Below are 14,392 nucleotides of genomic sequence, written 5' to 3'. Positions count from 1 at the left end.
TTTCCTTGGATGGGTGTGTTGTGTTCTGCTGGTCATTGTATTATGTTGCTTTAAACAGGTATTTTGAAACACGAGACTAACTGAGCAGAAAGAGCAGAATAGAATGATTTCTTTGGGTTTCGTCTTCCAGTTGCTTTTTATTATGGAGGGACACTTGGAAACAAGGAAATTGTGTGTGCATTGACTTACAGCATCTGCTGTAATGTACAAAACGAGCCTCTCCTTGTGCATTTTTCTGAGATTGCCTCAGAGTGATACCACACATTATTTTAAATTCTGGATTGTTAGATTGACATAGAATAGAAGATGGAAATTAATTCAGGTCTCAACAGTCTTGTTTTTGTTTTCGTAATCTCTCTCTCTCTCTATTTTTCTCCAGGGCGATGAAATGAAGAAAACAGGTATTCAACCTATTCCTATGATGGACAGAGATAAGAAAGATGAAGTCCCTCAGGGTCAGGTATGAACTCTTTCAGTAAAATGGTACTTGTTTATACATAAAACATGTATGGAAAAAAACCCACTTCATATATTAATGAATATTGCTTTTGAAACTGGGTTATTCAGACTGCTGAACTTGATGTTATTTTTTAAAGCAGTAGTGGAAAATTTGTTTTCAAATTTTGATTAAATGACAATGTGTTCTTTGCTGTCATCACTTTTTTCTTTCTTTGTACTTGTAGCTCTAGCTAAGACCACAATCACCTTGAATTTTTACAAGTGTCATCTTAGTAAGTGGTTGTTTCAGCCCTTAGGTAGTGTCCAAAGGAGGGTAAGAATGATGGTGAAGGGCTTGAGGGGAAGCCCCATGAGAGGCAGCTGAGATCACTTGGTCTGTTCAGCCTGGAGAAGAGGAGACTGAAGGGAGACCTCACTGCAGTTACAGCTTCCTCATGAGGAGAAGGGGGAGAGGATGGTCTGACACTGATCTTTTCTCTGCAGTGGCCAGTGACAGGACACGAAGGAGTGGCCTGAATTTGTGGCAGGGAGGTTTAGGTTGGATATTAGGGAAAGGTTCTATACCCAGAGGGAGATTGGGCACTGGAACACACTCCCCAGGGAAGTGGTTACCAGCCTAACAGAGTTCAAGAAGTATTTGGACAATGCTTATGGTGTAACTCTTGGGGATGGGCCTAGGCACAGTTGGACTTGATGGTCCTTGAGGTCCCTTCCAACTCATCATATTCTTTGATTCTGTGATTTTCATTGAGCCTGAAGGTCTGTAGGGTGACTGGTTCTAATGTCCTATTTTAGTTTTTAACAATTACACAGTAATCTTTTTCCATTGAAATAAAATAGTTCCCCTTAAAAACTAGCAAACAAGAAGATAAAAAAAATCCAAAACAAATGGACAGAAAATGAGGCACTATATTAAATAGTGTGGATGAGCAGACATCCCATCTGTATGTAGCCTTGCCTTCTAAACAGCTGCAGTTTCTTTATGTTGGTTGCACTGTAAGTACTTCATCTCTGTAAGTACTTCATCTGGGTTCACAGCCCAGGAAATGTATCTTATTTTAATTTCAAGTACATAGATTACTTGGTTACATAGCAGTATGGGATGAATCTTTGTGTCGATGAAAACAAGAACTGTTCTTCAATTTCTGAATAAGGATCAAAGTTTGGACTATTAAAAAAAGAGATATTATCAAATGCTTTAGTTGTGGTACAGTACATAGTATTTCACTAAAAGGCATTTAAAAATTCTGCCCAAAGGAAGGGATCATAGTACACTATTGTAGCTATCATAAGAGGCTGGGATAAGTGAGGGATGTTATAATGAATCTGAATGTAATCTGTCATCCTTGATAATATATTAGGTAGCATTTTCTAAAAATTTCATCATGTCATGACAATTCAGCTGTGACGTCATAGCCGTCACAGGCCCCTAAGCCTCTGTGAGTCAGGTATCATTAAAAATGCGCTCATTTGGTTTTCCCTAAATAAGATAATGGTAAAAATGTATTATTCAACTGTGTACATGAGAAGCAACTGCAAACCACTCATTGATCACACTGCACACGATCCACAAATGTGTAAAGCCCCCAGCATTTTAAGTACATTGAGCTATGCAATGCATACCCTAGAGGACATCAGAACAATCCATAATCTGACCATATTTTGTGAATGCTGCACAACCTTTCTTTTTTTAAAAAATAAAATCATCACATGAATAATGTTTGCAGAAATGTCTCTAACATCTCCACCTACTTCCCACTGCTACTGACACCAAACAGGTAGACATATCCTGAACAAAAGAAATTAATCAATTGAATAATAAGAGGTTCTGTAGAAAACCTTATTTGAAGCAGCCATATAAGTCATGAAAGAAAGGCATGTAAGCAGCTTGTAATTACCAAAGATTTCATGGTTGTTGCTTATTTTAAAGCATCTGGATGTTAAAGGGAGATGCAGAAGTGTGAATAACTAATACAAGTAGTAATTAAGTAAAGAGCTTTGAGCTGTTAGCTTCCAGTATTGTAGTTTGGCAACAATTAAACTATTTTTTCTCATTCTTGTTTTTCATAGATTGGGTTCTACAATGCTGTAGCTATCCCATGTTACACCACTCTTGCACAAATCTTTCCTCCAACTGGGCCACTACTCCGAGCATGCAGGTGAGTAAATGTGCATAGCTGATATCTTGGTCAAGGAAAAAGCAAGAGTGCTTTGCAAGTTTGTCTGGAAATACAGATTTTTAATTTCAGAATTTGCATGAACATCAACAGGGATACACGTCTCACATTAATCTATTCAGAAACACAGAGGTGATAACTACTGTCTGGGACTGTCCACTGTAGATCTACAGGAGCAACAATCTGGGAAGACAAATATCTTTTGATTTCTGGCAACATGGATATCCCAATGAAGCTTATTTGCAAAAGTGGCCTGTTGTACCTGGTGGTTCATCTTTTAGAACTCAGATGAGGATATTTAAAGTTGAATTGTGGATATCAAACACCCACATAAGCATGTGCTCTAGATAAAGGTTTCCCTAATTCTGAAGATCAAGCATGAACCTATTTTCAATTGTTGGTTTCTCTGTAAAAGGTGTGATGTCTGAAGTAAAAGCAATCAGCCTCCTGGCAGAGATTATATGAGTTTTTTCTGTTCCAGAAATTATGTTTGTTGTTTGTAATTCAAATTGTTATAATGGTACTTCTGAAAGCTACACTGGCACAGTCTCCACACTGGTTAGAGCTCTGGACAGACAGCTCCCTGTCTTGCTGTTGTGTATTCTTTAATTTAGATTGTGCTAATACAGTACTGAAAGGTAGATGAGTAGATAGGTAAAGCCTCTGCAGGACTCAACTTCTTGAAAATCCACACCCTGGAATAAAGTCTTCTGAGGAGCAGTTTGGTAGTTTTCTCTTAGCCTTGAAATTATCCTCTGCTTTTTCTTTGAAGAGAATAAGAGGAAGTTTGAGGGTTAAGACTTGGAGATGGAGAATAGGAAATCAGAACACAGATACAACCTCAGGTGCCCCATCAGAAAAAATTGATGCTAATGCCGGGTCTAGAATATTTCAGAATGTTTCACATGGCTGGTTTTGCACTACACTTTTGTTTTTCCTGTATTTTTGATGGGTAACTGTTACTTGGTGTGATCAGAGGCATACAGCCTCATTTTTGTTTGGTGTTTCCTTAGCTGCTGACTGAAACAATTTTGATACCACCTCTTCACCAGCAGGGCTCATTCTTGAGCACAGTACTTGAGCTGCTGTGTCCTTGAGTTCTTTGAAACTCACTCACCAGCTGCAAATAATAGCAGCAAAAGCACCCAAGGCAGCATGGCAGCATCAAGGTTTTTATGGAACCTCTGCGCATTTATTCCAGACATTAGGAGACAGGGCTTTGGGAGCTCAAAGGCAAATGAATCATATTATCTACACCTTACAAAAAAAAAAAAAATCCAACACTGGTTTTCCATAAAGTAAGATAGCAGTTAACAGTCTAGGTTTTATTGTCTGATAATTTATTCCACATTTTTTAAATGCTTTCTTGTCATCCTGTGCAGATCAAGACTGTTAGCCCACCTGTGTCACATTAGCCCATATACTCACTGGGTTTACCAAAGTATAAATATATGGTAGTGTATTTATTTGGAGGATGAAGTGATTTTTTTTTCCATTATTTCAGACCAAATAATTTTAAATTATTTTCCTTGTGCTTTTGGGTCTCTCAGTTTTTGATGAAATTTATATAATTTAAAAATATTTTGGCTGCAATTCTCATTACTTCCCCAGGTCCAGGAAGGAGACAGAAATAGTGATGCTTCATTTTTTCTGATCCTTGGTGCCTGGTTGTATTAGCTGAGGCTCAATGCCGTATTAATGTTGGCTCCATAACTTCCAGCTGGCCTGAAGCACTGGCAGAGCAGAAAATGGTGTAGGTGTTACCCTAGAAGGCACCAGCCTTCTTTGGTAGAATTCATCAGATCCTGCCTTCCACCACCCCAGAAAATGCAGTGTTTTCTCTTCTTACCTTTAGGCTGTGCTTTCAGATCAATATTTGCTGGTTTGACAAATGTTTTGACAAGGCTGTGACATAAAAATCAGAAGATCTCTGCTGCGTAAATTCTGATGTAACACCATGGTATGACATACCATGGGAGAACTTTTAATACTGTTGCCATTCTGTTTGTTTACCAAAGGCATTTAAGAGCCTTTGCTTTAGTAACTAGGGATCTGACAGGATGAAGATGAAGCAGTTGGCTTTGCTCTCTTTCTGTGTTTAAAGACTGAATGCTGAGATTTGGCCATTGGTTCCAGTACCTATCATCAACACAGACTTCCCAATCACTAGAGTGGTACTGATGCACAGCAAGTAAGACTATGGGTTTGTACCCCTTCAGATCATTAGAACATTACCTTGATTGAGCTTGATTTCTCATCATTTTATGGCTTATGAACAGAATTTTGAACTTACGGACTGGCCAGGCTGTGAGGTGCTAAAAGACTCAAGGAAAGGGTACCCTTTAAATGTAGTAGACTGACAATATGATTACCACAATAGTAGTTGAAAATTGATACTATGATCCTGGCATGCAACATTTTATATACTGTCAGGCAGCCCTTTTGCAGGAGTTTCAGAAAGCTTAATCTGCTCCTGTGCTCCAGAGTGCTCTTTCAGAGTCTCTGCAGTCTTGTCTCTCTTCAGTCACAGCTGGGTTTTCCCACAGCCATGAGGACTATGAATTTGTTGCATAAGCAGGTGGTAGCTTCTAATTCAGGGCTTGCCTTGGGAAAGGAAGGTTCTGTAGGCTAGGATAGAGTTGACATGGATATGAGTGATACAGAATTACAAAATGGGATAGCTGAAGCTGAAGGCTGAACTAATGTGTAGATGACAAAAGCTTGATGACATACAGGTACTAATATAAATATATTTACATAAATATAAATCTCAAAGTATAGTACAACAGACATTATTGTGAGGAAGAAAAAAATCCCAGTCAACTTATGAAAAGTGTCTTACCTTCAGTTTTTTGCATCTCCAGGGACAATCTTAACCAATGGGAGAAAGTAACGAGAGGCGAGGAACCCTCTATATGGATTTCTTCTCAATCCCTTGCTCCTGGGACCTCAGATTCTCTTCCTGTGAAGACTGATGACTGAACAGAAGTAACAGATTGCTTTAACCTGAAAATCACCCCTTCTTGTTTTGGGGATTGTTTTTGTTTTGTTTAATTTTTATTTGAAAAAAAAAAAAAGAAAAAAAAAAGAAAAAAAAAAAAAAGGAAAGCTGCAAAATGCTAAGAAGTAGACCTGCCTAGGAGGTAACACCCATAGAGTTACCTCAGCTAAATGACTCTGGCAGCCAATCTCCTAACCTACACCAGTGACACAGCATAAACAGAGGGAAAATGACAACCCAGATGTTTTGGAGTCAGCTATCAAAACAGAACTTACAACTTGTGAAAATAAAAGACTGGCCTTATCTCATAGGCTACCTTGCTGAGGCCTTAATTTAAGACTGATGGGGGTGGGGGGGAAACTTATGGGATATTTCTAAATTGTATCTTTCTTGTAAGGGTTTCAATGGTACTTTTATTATATCCATACTGTGGCTGGCTTTAACACCAGTGTCACTTGGGAGTTCTTGGCTATAAATAGAACAATATACCCATTGCTATTGTGAATGTTTATGTGTGATCTATTTGTTCAGTTTGAACTCCAGCAGAATCCTTGGAGACTATAATTTATGCTTAGGTAACAGTGAATTCTCTTGCTGCAAACTAAAGGAAAACCAACATTCAGGTTAAAGTTTTAAAGTACTTCATTAAGCATCATGATGCCAATTGTCTGTCACTCACAAGGGAAATGTTGGTATAACTAGTGACGGTGCTTTGTTCTTTAGGATGTTTTTTAAAACTCCTCCCTTAAAACACTGGAAGTACTGGTTAATTATCTCTGATATAAGAGGGAGTTTCAGGTTGGAGGTTTTGAATTCATAGTGAGAGAAATATCAGATAAAATTTAAATGTGACAGCAAAGATTTCCTTTTGTAGTGAGCTATGAAAGTGAGCTACGAATTAAGTAAAGCCATCATTTTTATTTTTACCTGCTGAGCTGTATTTTAAAAGGTATTGGAGACATCTATCTGCTGGGAAGAAAAGCCTTGTCAGAAAAGTCAGGTCTGATAAGAGGGATTGTGGTACCATCACAATAAATCAAAAATGTTTTTTGTATTGACTAGCTTTTGTGTTGCACAGTAACACTTCATGTCTTCTACTGCTTTTTCCCCCCATGCCAAGATGAGTGAAATTAGGAAACTTCTCCATTTGTCTGTTTTTTTCCCCTAGTTAGAGAAATTTCTAGGTTTAGAAATGCCTTTCTTAGTGAAAGAATACCTGACTGAAGAAAAGTACACTAAATGGCGTGTTTACAGTTCTGTGCTGACTTAGGCCTCAGCCTTACAAACTTATGCACAGACTTACATGTAATGCCACTCTTATAAATTTACTGCAATTGTACAGAATGTTTCACAACACTTAATTTGCCTTTGTCTTTCTCTCAAAAATATTAATAAGAAAAAAAAATCTTCATAGTGATCCACACATTAGGTGAAAACACAGTCTTTACACACCTTTCCCATATAGCCTATACTGCATTATGTGATTTTTCACAGATAATGCACTCTTGTGGAGGTTCCGTGGTAACACAGCCTTTGTGTAATTGCAACGAGTAATAGTAGTGACCTAAAGACAGAACACAGGTTCTCTTTTTCCATCTCCTGTCTTTTAGGCTCTATTGCTCTAATAGGCATGCCAGCTTTTGGGTTTCTTGTGAACTTGGCCTCTTGAGTTTTGCCTTCTGTTATGGTCGAGCACATGCTAGTATCTGTTTATGTGTACAGTGTGTGATCCGTAGTCGCATAATGTATAAATGCACCTAAGCCTTTGCTGTACATAGAGATCCTACAGGCTGAGAATTCAATATGAAGTTATCTTATTTGTATGATGCATGTTACCTAGCAATAGCCTTTTTTTTTTTTTTTTAACCAATTCTAAGTGCAGAAATTCTTTGGCAAATCACAGCAAACTGGTTTGGAATTGAAAAAGAGCAAAAACAAACAAAAAGAAAAACATGGCAGGAAACAATTACAGCAAAGTAGAATGAATGATATCTCATACTGTGTCCTCTACTTTCCTCCTTAGCCATTGTGTTTCAACTAAATAATGCAGATGCAACCTTTCATCACTAAGTACTTGAGGCAGAATCCATGGTTCCTAATTTACATGGAAATTATCTACATCTATGGTGACTACAGAAGTGCTCTTTGAAATTCAGATGGCCCAACAACTGGATGGAATGTTTTTCTTTGCAGGTTAAGTATATTTGCTTAAGCATATTTGCATTAAAGATAACTTCACTTGTTCTGTTTCCTACCATCAAAAAATGTTTGGCAGTATCAACACTATGTTATGTTTTGAAGTTTGTAAGTACTGATAGAGGACACGATTCCCTGGCAAATTTGTCAAATTGGCAATGAGTTGTTTTATTAATGTCTCAAGTGAATCAGCTACTGTTTCTATTATAGAACTATCCAAACAACTTAAAATATATGTTTGCTATAGTTTAATGTCTATTAGAATTTTTAAAAATATGCTCCAGTGGATGTGGTTTGGTTTGATTTCCTGGTGCGTAAAAGGAGAAAGGTAATGACAAAATATTACTTTTTGTTAGGACTAGACCAAAAAAATTAGTCACGAGGAGCTGTTATATTTAAGCAAATGTAGTCTGTCTTAGCATTTACAGAGTACAGATTCATATGTGTAAATATTTTTTTTAAAAAAGACTTGTACCTGTACTTCCAAAGTCAAACCCACCAAAAGTTAGAAATTTGGAGCTGCATTTGAATTTCATGGATCAAAGACATGTTGAGATCTAATTGTTCAAAGTTCTGAACTCAAACTCGCAATTGATGAAGACATCTAGGTTTGCAAGACATCTGACTCAGTAAGTTAAATTGTCCAAAGTCATTCCTCCTTGCATTTTTATCCTACTAAAACTCATCTTGCCCAAAAGAATATATAAAAAGCTTAACAGATCTTTCCTTTCCTAGAAGTGTTAGATTTTATATTCTTAGAATTGCATTTTTCTTGATAATAATTGCAGCTGCTTTTCCCTCCTACATCTAGTAAATGTAAAAACACTGTTTGAAGCTGTAACTGAGCATTTCTAGTGTATTATGTGCCTGAAAATGTGCCTGAAAGGTATGCACTAAGTGAGAAAAATAGTTGACATAGCATGATACTCATCTGAGATGCTGCATGTTTTATTACAGCATGACAAATTCCATTGTTACAATTAATTGATGAATTTTGTATGGTTTTGCAATATTGTACTCACATGGTTCAACTCATTGCAGTAATTTTTTTTCTATAAGTAATCATTAAAGAAATGAAACAGGGTTTTTTAGCTGGAGTATATGATCAAGCATGTTAAATTGGAGGGGACATGCAGAGTGGAATTCATCTTTTTATGTGACACAGATTTCTTTCCTGTGTGTAAACTTAAAACAGTATGATCAGTTTGCTGTGACTGCACTTAGAGCATATAGTGTTAAAATTGTTGGAGTAGCAAAAAGCAGTATTCATGTTAAAAAAATAGAGATTATTAGATGCTCAAATCAATCATGACCCTCTTGAAATAATGCATTTGCCTCAAACACTGTGATATTGGACCAGTTCTTTGAAGTGGAACAATTAATTTATTTATTCTAAACACAGAAAAGGCTTTCTGCACACTACTACAAGGAAGTTAATGTTCAAACTTTAGGTTCTATATCCCAATCTAGCAAAGGCACATCATAACTTTTGTTTGCTTTCTGACCAAAAACTGTGCTCGATTGTAATACGGGTGTATACTCTGTCAAATAAACCTAAAATAAAAGACTGCTTCCTAGGGTAGATCAAACTGATTTGTAGAGTAGTTTCATAAATATTCCAAATTCAGGTTGGGCTGTTACGTGGAGAAGAAAGAACTTCAAGGTAACAACATTCAACTTTATTACATTTAGTGAGCTGAAAATTTTGTTATATATATATATATTTACACACATACATATATATATATATATGATACATATAAACTATCTTTGTAAAAATATGCAAGTGCAATAATTTAAAGAGGTCTTAACTTTGCATTTATAAATTATAAATACTGTACATGGTGTGTAATTTTTTTTCATGTATTCATTTGCAGTCTTTGTATTTAAAAAACAAACCTAAACCTTTACTATTACGTTTGTACAATAGAACAGTAAGCATTTATTATATCGTTAAGTTGTAAATAAATTCACAAACCAAACAGCCAGTACATATGCATATATGGGTGTCCTATTGTGAAACCTGTTTCTGCTTTTACTGCTGCCTTTAGCACAGCAAGACAACTTCTGTGGATATGTAATTATACATATAAATATATGTATGATACATAAAATATATTTAGAAATGTTCATAATTTTAATGGATATATCTATACATATACTTTGGTGTGGATATTACTGAATACAGAGTTTTTTAATATTATTTTTCATGTTTATTTTTGCTGTTGTTGGGAGTACAAGTGAGGGATGGGAATGTGTGTGCATATATGTGTGTTTATACAAGTAAAACACAGCACAAGGTGATTCAAAACACGATGGAGTCTTTTGAACAGGCAGTGCTTGTCATTCCCTGTATGTGCAGTGTCCTGCTTAATGTATGTTTTCCCAACATAAGGCTTTTTTCAATATAGTTTTATCACCTTTTGCAGGTTCACGTCACAAACTGCAAAGGGACCTCCTTTTCTGTTTGTCCTCCTCCTGTCAGGAGCTTACCTTGCTTCTGATGGACAGCTTCCACATAAATCCTTGCTTTGCCACAGTCTAATGCCAGTGCAGCTGATACAGAATCATTTCCTACCTTTGGGAATTATTGAGATACTTAGATGCTGAATTGTAAAAAAAAACTAATTCTGCACCCAAATTTGTAAGGTCTAGTCCAAAGCAATATAGGATTTTAACAGCTGCAAGTATCCTGAAAATACAAGGTAGCTTCAGAGAACTATAAAGCAAAATTCTGAGCAACACATTAAAAATTAAATTTAAAAATAGCTGAAAAAAAGGCGAGAAAATTAAATCTGTGTATTTCTCCACTTACCATATACTCTTGTGACCAGTCCTTCCAGAAAGCTCTGCTGCAGGGCCAGCTTTTTTGATAAGAGAGAAACTGCACTGACATTTAATGACTTTTTGTTCATTAAATTTAAAACTTTCTGAATTGTTGAGGTGAACACTCCATGTGTGGAGGCACAAGGTTTGACTCCATGTTTTTCAGAAGGCTGATTTATTATCTTATGAGATATATTATATTAAAATATTACATAAAAACTATATTAAAAGAACAGAGAGAAAATATAATCAGAAGGCTACAAAGAACAGGAATAGAATAGAATGCATAACAAAATCTTGTGACTGCTCACAGCCTCGGCACGGGTGGCTGTGGTTGGTCATCAATTGAAAACAATCTACATGGACTAATGGAAGATGCACCTGTTGCATTCCACAGCAGCACACAGTTATTGTTTACATTTCTCTCCTGAGGCCCTCAGCTCCTCAGGAGGGGAAAAATCCTAGGAAAGGATTTTTCATAAAATATCATGGTGACACCAAATTATTTTGAGGGAAAGGCAATAGAAGAGGAATGTTTCTTTAAATACAATTAGTACTTCACACTTGTTTCTGTATTGTTGGCAAGGATCTATAGGCTGACGTCAATTAATGACTTTCTGGACGAGATTTTAAAATTGGTGGCAGTCAGTCACATGCCTTTCCATATTTTTCTGGTTGTTGTTAGCTCTTGTAGCACAGTATGTTGCTTTGCTGTTGATGGTCACTATTTGGTGTGTTTTTCTTAGCATTTTTAGCATTCCTTTCACATTGAAGAAAATAATCAGAAATGTACAAAAATCAAGCCTGAGTATATTCCCTTGCAGATAATGGAAAATATAAACATAAAAGTGCGTTAACTTAGGCTTATTTATATTTGTAGAGGAAATGAGTATTGCTGTTGGTCTTGAGGAAGTTTGAATTTGTCTTATTTGAAAAAATCCAAGAGCTCTGGGACAGGAATATCAATGGCTTTCACCTGCTCAACAAGTATTCAAGATTACTTTGTTGTACTTATTTTACAGTTACTGAAGACAATTATTTACTGAAGACAATTACTAAGGGCGATATTCCCTTTCTTCAATCCATAGTCTGTCTTCCTGATGATCACCCTAAGAAATTCTGTTCAGCAGCCAGACTATATGCCATGAACCATTCCTTTAGGAAATCTATCTTAAACTCATTTTGGGCTAACACAGCCAGAGTAATATATTACAGCAAGGGGAAGCTAACCCTTTAGATCTGCTAAGTGTGATTGAAGCACATTACTCATTTTCTCAATATCTGGGCAGTTTTATCCAAGAAAACAACAATTGTAGGGAAAAATCTCAGTCAAACGACAATGTTAAAGATAAAAAAAATGCCTTTGCCTGGACTTCAAACCAGAGCCAGCTGCCAGAGAGAAACCCACAGAAAATTTACTGTTGCAGGGTATGCACAAATCTAACAAGTCTAACAAATTTTGCCTTACAACATTAAATTATTAACAGTATCAATACAAACCTGGGTATAGACTCTTTGTCAATACACGGGGGTTTTTTTCTTGATGATAAGACCATGCAATATATCTCCTCTGCCTCCACATACTGTGAAGCTGACAACATTTCAGTAAGGTCTTGGGGAAGACAGGCACAGTGCAGAAAGGTATATTCTTTTGTTAAACACCTCAGCATTAAAGCCTTACCAGGGCTGGGGAGGGAGGCTGGCAGAAGTGAGAGTCAAAGGAAATGGTCTTCAGTGGATCCAGATTCCCTGCATAATCCAATATAACCAACATAAAGGAAATGAAAGAGAGATATCTCCTGGCATCGGAATACTGGCGGAAGTTCTCTGTAACCAAGGCAGAGAACAAGAGTCTTTTCCTTTCTCTTTCCAAATACTCTCTTTCCAAACCATGTCCTAATCCTAATTCAGCAAAAATATTTTTGGTTGTTTGGTTGGGGTCTTTTTTTAACCAGTCCAGATTTTCTCTAGACTGAAAAACATCCTTGTTAGTGGGTAGCATTTTAGATTACAAGTGCAAATGACAAAAGTATCTGATGGACAGCAAAATCCACAGCTATCAGAGATGGAAATATTATAGTTTACGACTTAAACATTTTCATTAAGGACTTTGAAAACTGTATTATGAAAGATGCACAGGAGACCATCACAATCTGACCAAGGTCCTATATCACTGAGTGATGAAGAGAAGAAAACAACTCAGGGCTGAGGACATTCACAAAGCACAAGCCTAATACCTTCGGGGCTGAGACTGCAGCCCCAGGGCTGTCAGCTTCCAGGCTTCACACAGATACTCACACCGAAGGGTGGGGGGCAAAAAGGCTTTGGCCATGTGGTAAGAAAGACTCTGGTGAGATGCAGAGACTGCCCATCCTCTGCTGTGCAGACCAGCCCAGCTGTAGGGCCCTTCATCCCAGGGAAAAGCTTATCCACAGGGTGTCATGGCCCATCAAAGGCCTCCCACAAGGGGTCCCCAGACCCTGCACCAGAGCACTGCAGCATGATGCAACAGATCCATAGTGTTGCGAGGGACAGTGTCAAACTGGCCCCCTGAAAGGGAGGCACCTGGGCATTCCCACGTGGCCCAAGACACATTGATTCATGGAATTCTATACTCTTCAGCATGGCGTGGCCTGGTGTGGTGATGGGGGACCCTCACCACCAAGACAACTAGATGGAGCGGAGCAATGAGACATTCTTGGGATCCCTGGAAGGATGATATGCTTCCACCTAACCCCTGTCACTCTTTCTCTGTCCCCATCCTCCCCTGCACACTTCTTTTTCTACTTCTTTTTTTCTTTTCTCTTACTTTCTCGCTGTCTCTTTAACTATTAAATAAAAATGTATCAAATTTTTTGCATCAATATTTAATATTGTTTGGATTCAATCTCATTTAGGAATATTTTGAACCTTCAAAGATTTTTCTGTTTTATACATAGAGACTAGCTTTCTTTGTTCTTCTGGATTAAATCAGTTTGTAACACCAGCACACCAGAAGAGTATGCAGCCCTCTGGGGTAGCACTGAACCACTCTGGGGGGGACCCATTGCCTTGCCTTGCATTACCGTTCAGTTCAGAGCGTCTCAAACAAGAGAAGGGGAAAAGAAGAGCAATTTTTTTTTTTTTTAAACTCTTGAGAATGTCGCTCTTTCTTCACTGCCTTTCTCCCTCTTGCTTGCTTGAACATCAAGGATGTGAGAAAATGACCCACACTCTTGAACTGAATTTTTAAAAACTTATTAAAGGACAATAGGGGACAAAATCAATAAAGCAAAAGTAACAGCACTGGGTGCATAGCCATAGCCAGAGGCACACTGGCACACCAGCTAGCCATAGCAACTCTTCTTATATATCCTTTCTAGTGTATCTGTCAAATACATACTCACAAGGATTATAAATATTCAAACATTTCTTTGAACTCATTTACATGTTCCAGAAACTCTTTAACATGGTTCAGCCCCTGCCCCACCTTTTTAGAGCATGTGCAGTAACTGTGGATGTGGTTTTGAGGGTCGTGTGTCACCTCCTCACAACGGCCCCCTCTTCCATGGTTTCAGCAGGTGACAGTTGTTGATAGTCAAAGTGTCAGTAGCAGGGGTCCTCATCACATCCTTTCTTCAAATATTATCTGACCATACAGACGGTTTTAGTTATTTCAGTTATTGTAAGTTAACCATAAGTACTCTAAATCAACATCAGCTATTTCCAAATACATCTGAGTTATTTTCATTAT

At 37.4% G+C, this 14,392-nt stretch overlaps 1 protein-coding gene across 1 annotated transcript in view; it reads left to right on the top strand.

Moving 5' to 3' along the window:
• PDE10A (phosphodiesterase 10A) overlaps nt 1–9,922 on the top strand; it is a 172,899-nt gene extending 162,977 nt beyond the window's left edge. The window contains exons 20-22 of the mRNA XM_041398164.1: nt 380–460; nt 2,530–2,618; nt 5,501–9,922. Of these exons, the coding sequence (XP_041254098.1) occupies nt 380–460; nt 2,530–2,618; nt 5,501–5,618 (288 nt within the window). The 3' untranslated portion in view covers nt 5,619–9,922. The remainder of the gene's footprint in view (nt 1–379; nt 461–2,529; nt 2,619–5,500) is intronic.
• Nucleotides 9,923–14,392: the final 4,470 nt, after the last annotated feature.

This window comes from Onychostruthus taczanowskii, unplaced genomic scaffold, assembly GCF_017590055.1.
Source record: "Onychostruthus taczanowskii isolate IOZ18803 unplaced genomic scaffold, ASM1759005v1 scaffold141, whole genome shotgun sequence".
Lineage (NCBI taxonomy): Eukaryota > Metazoa > Chordata > Aves > Passeriformes > Passeridae > Onychostruthus > Onychostruthus taczanowskii.
Note: the sequence above shows the minus strand (reverse complement) of the source record. Positions and strands in the feature narration are given on the sequence as shown.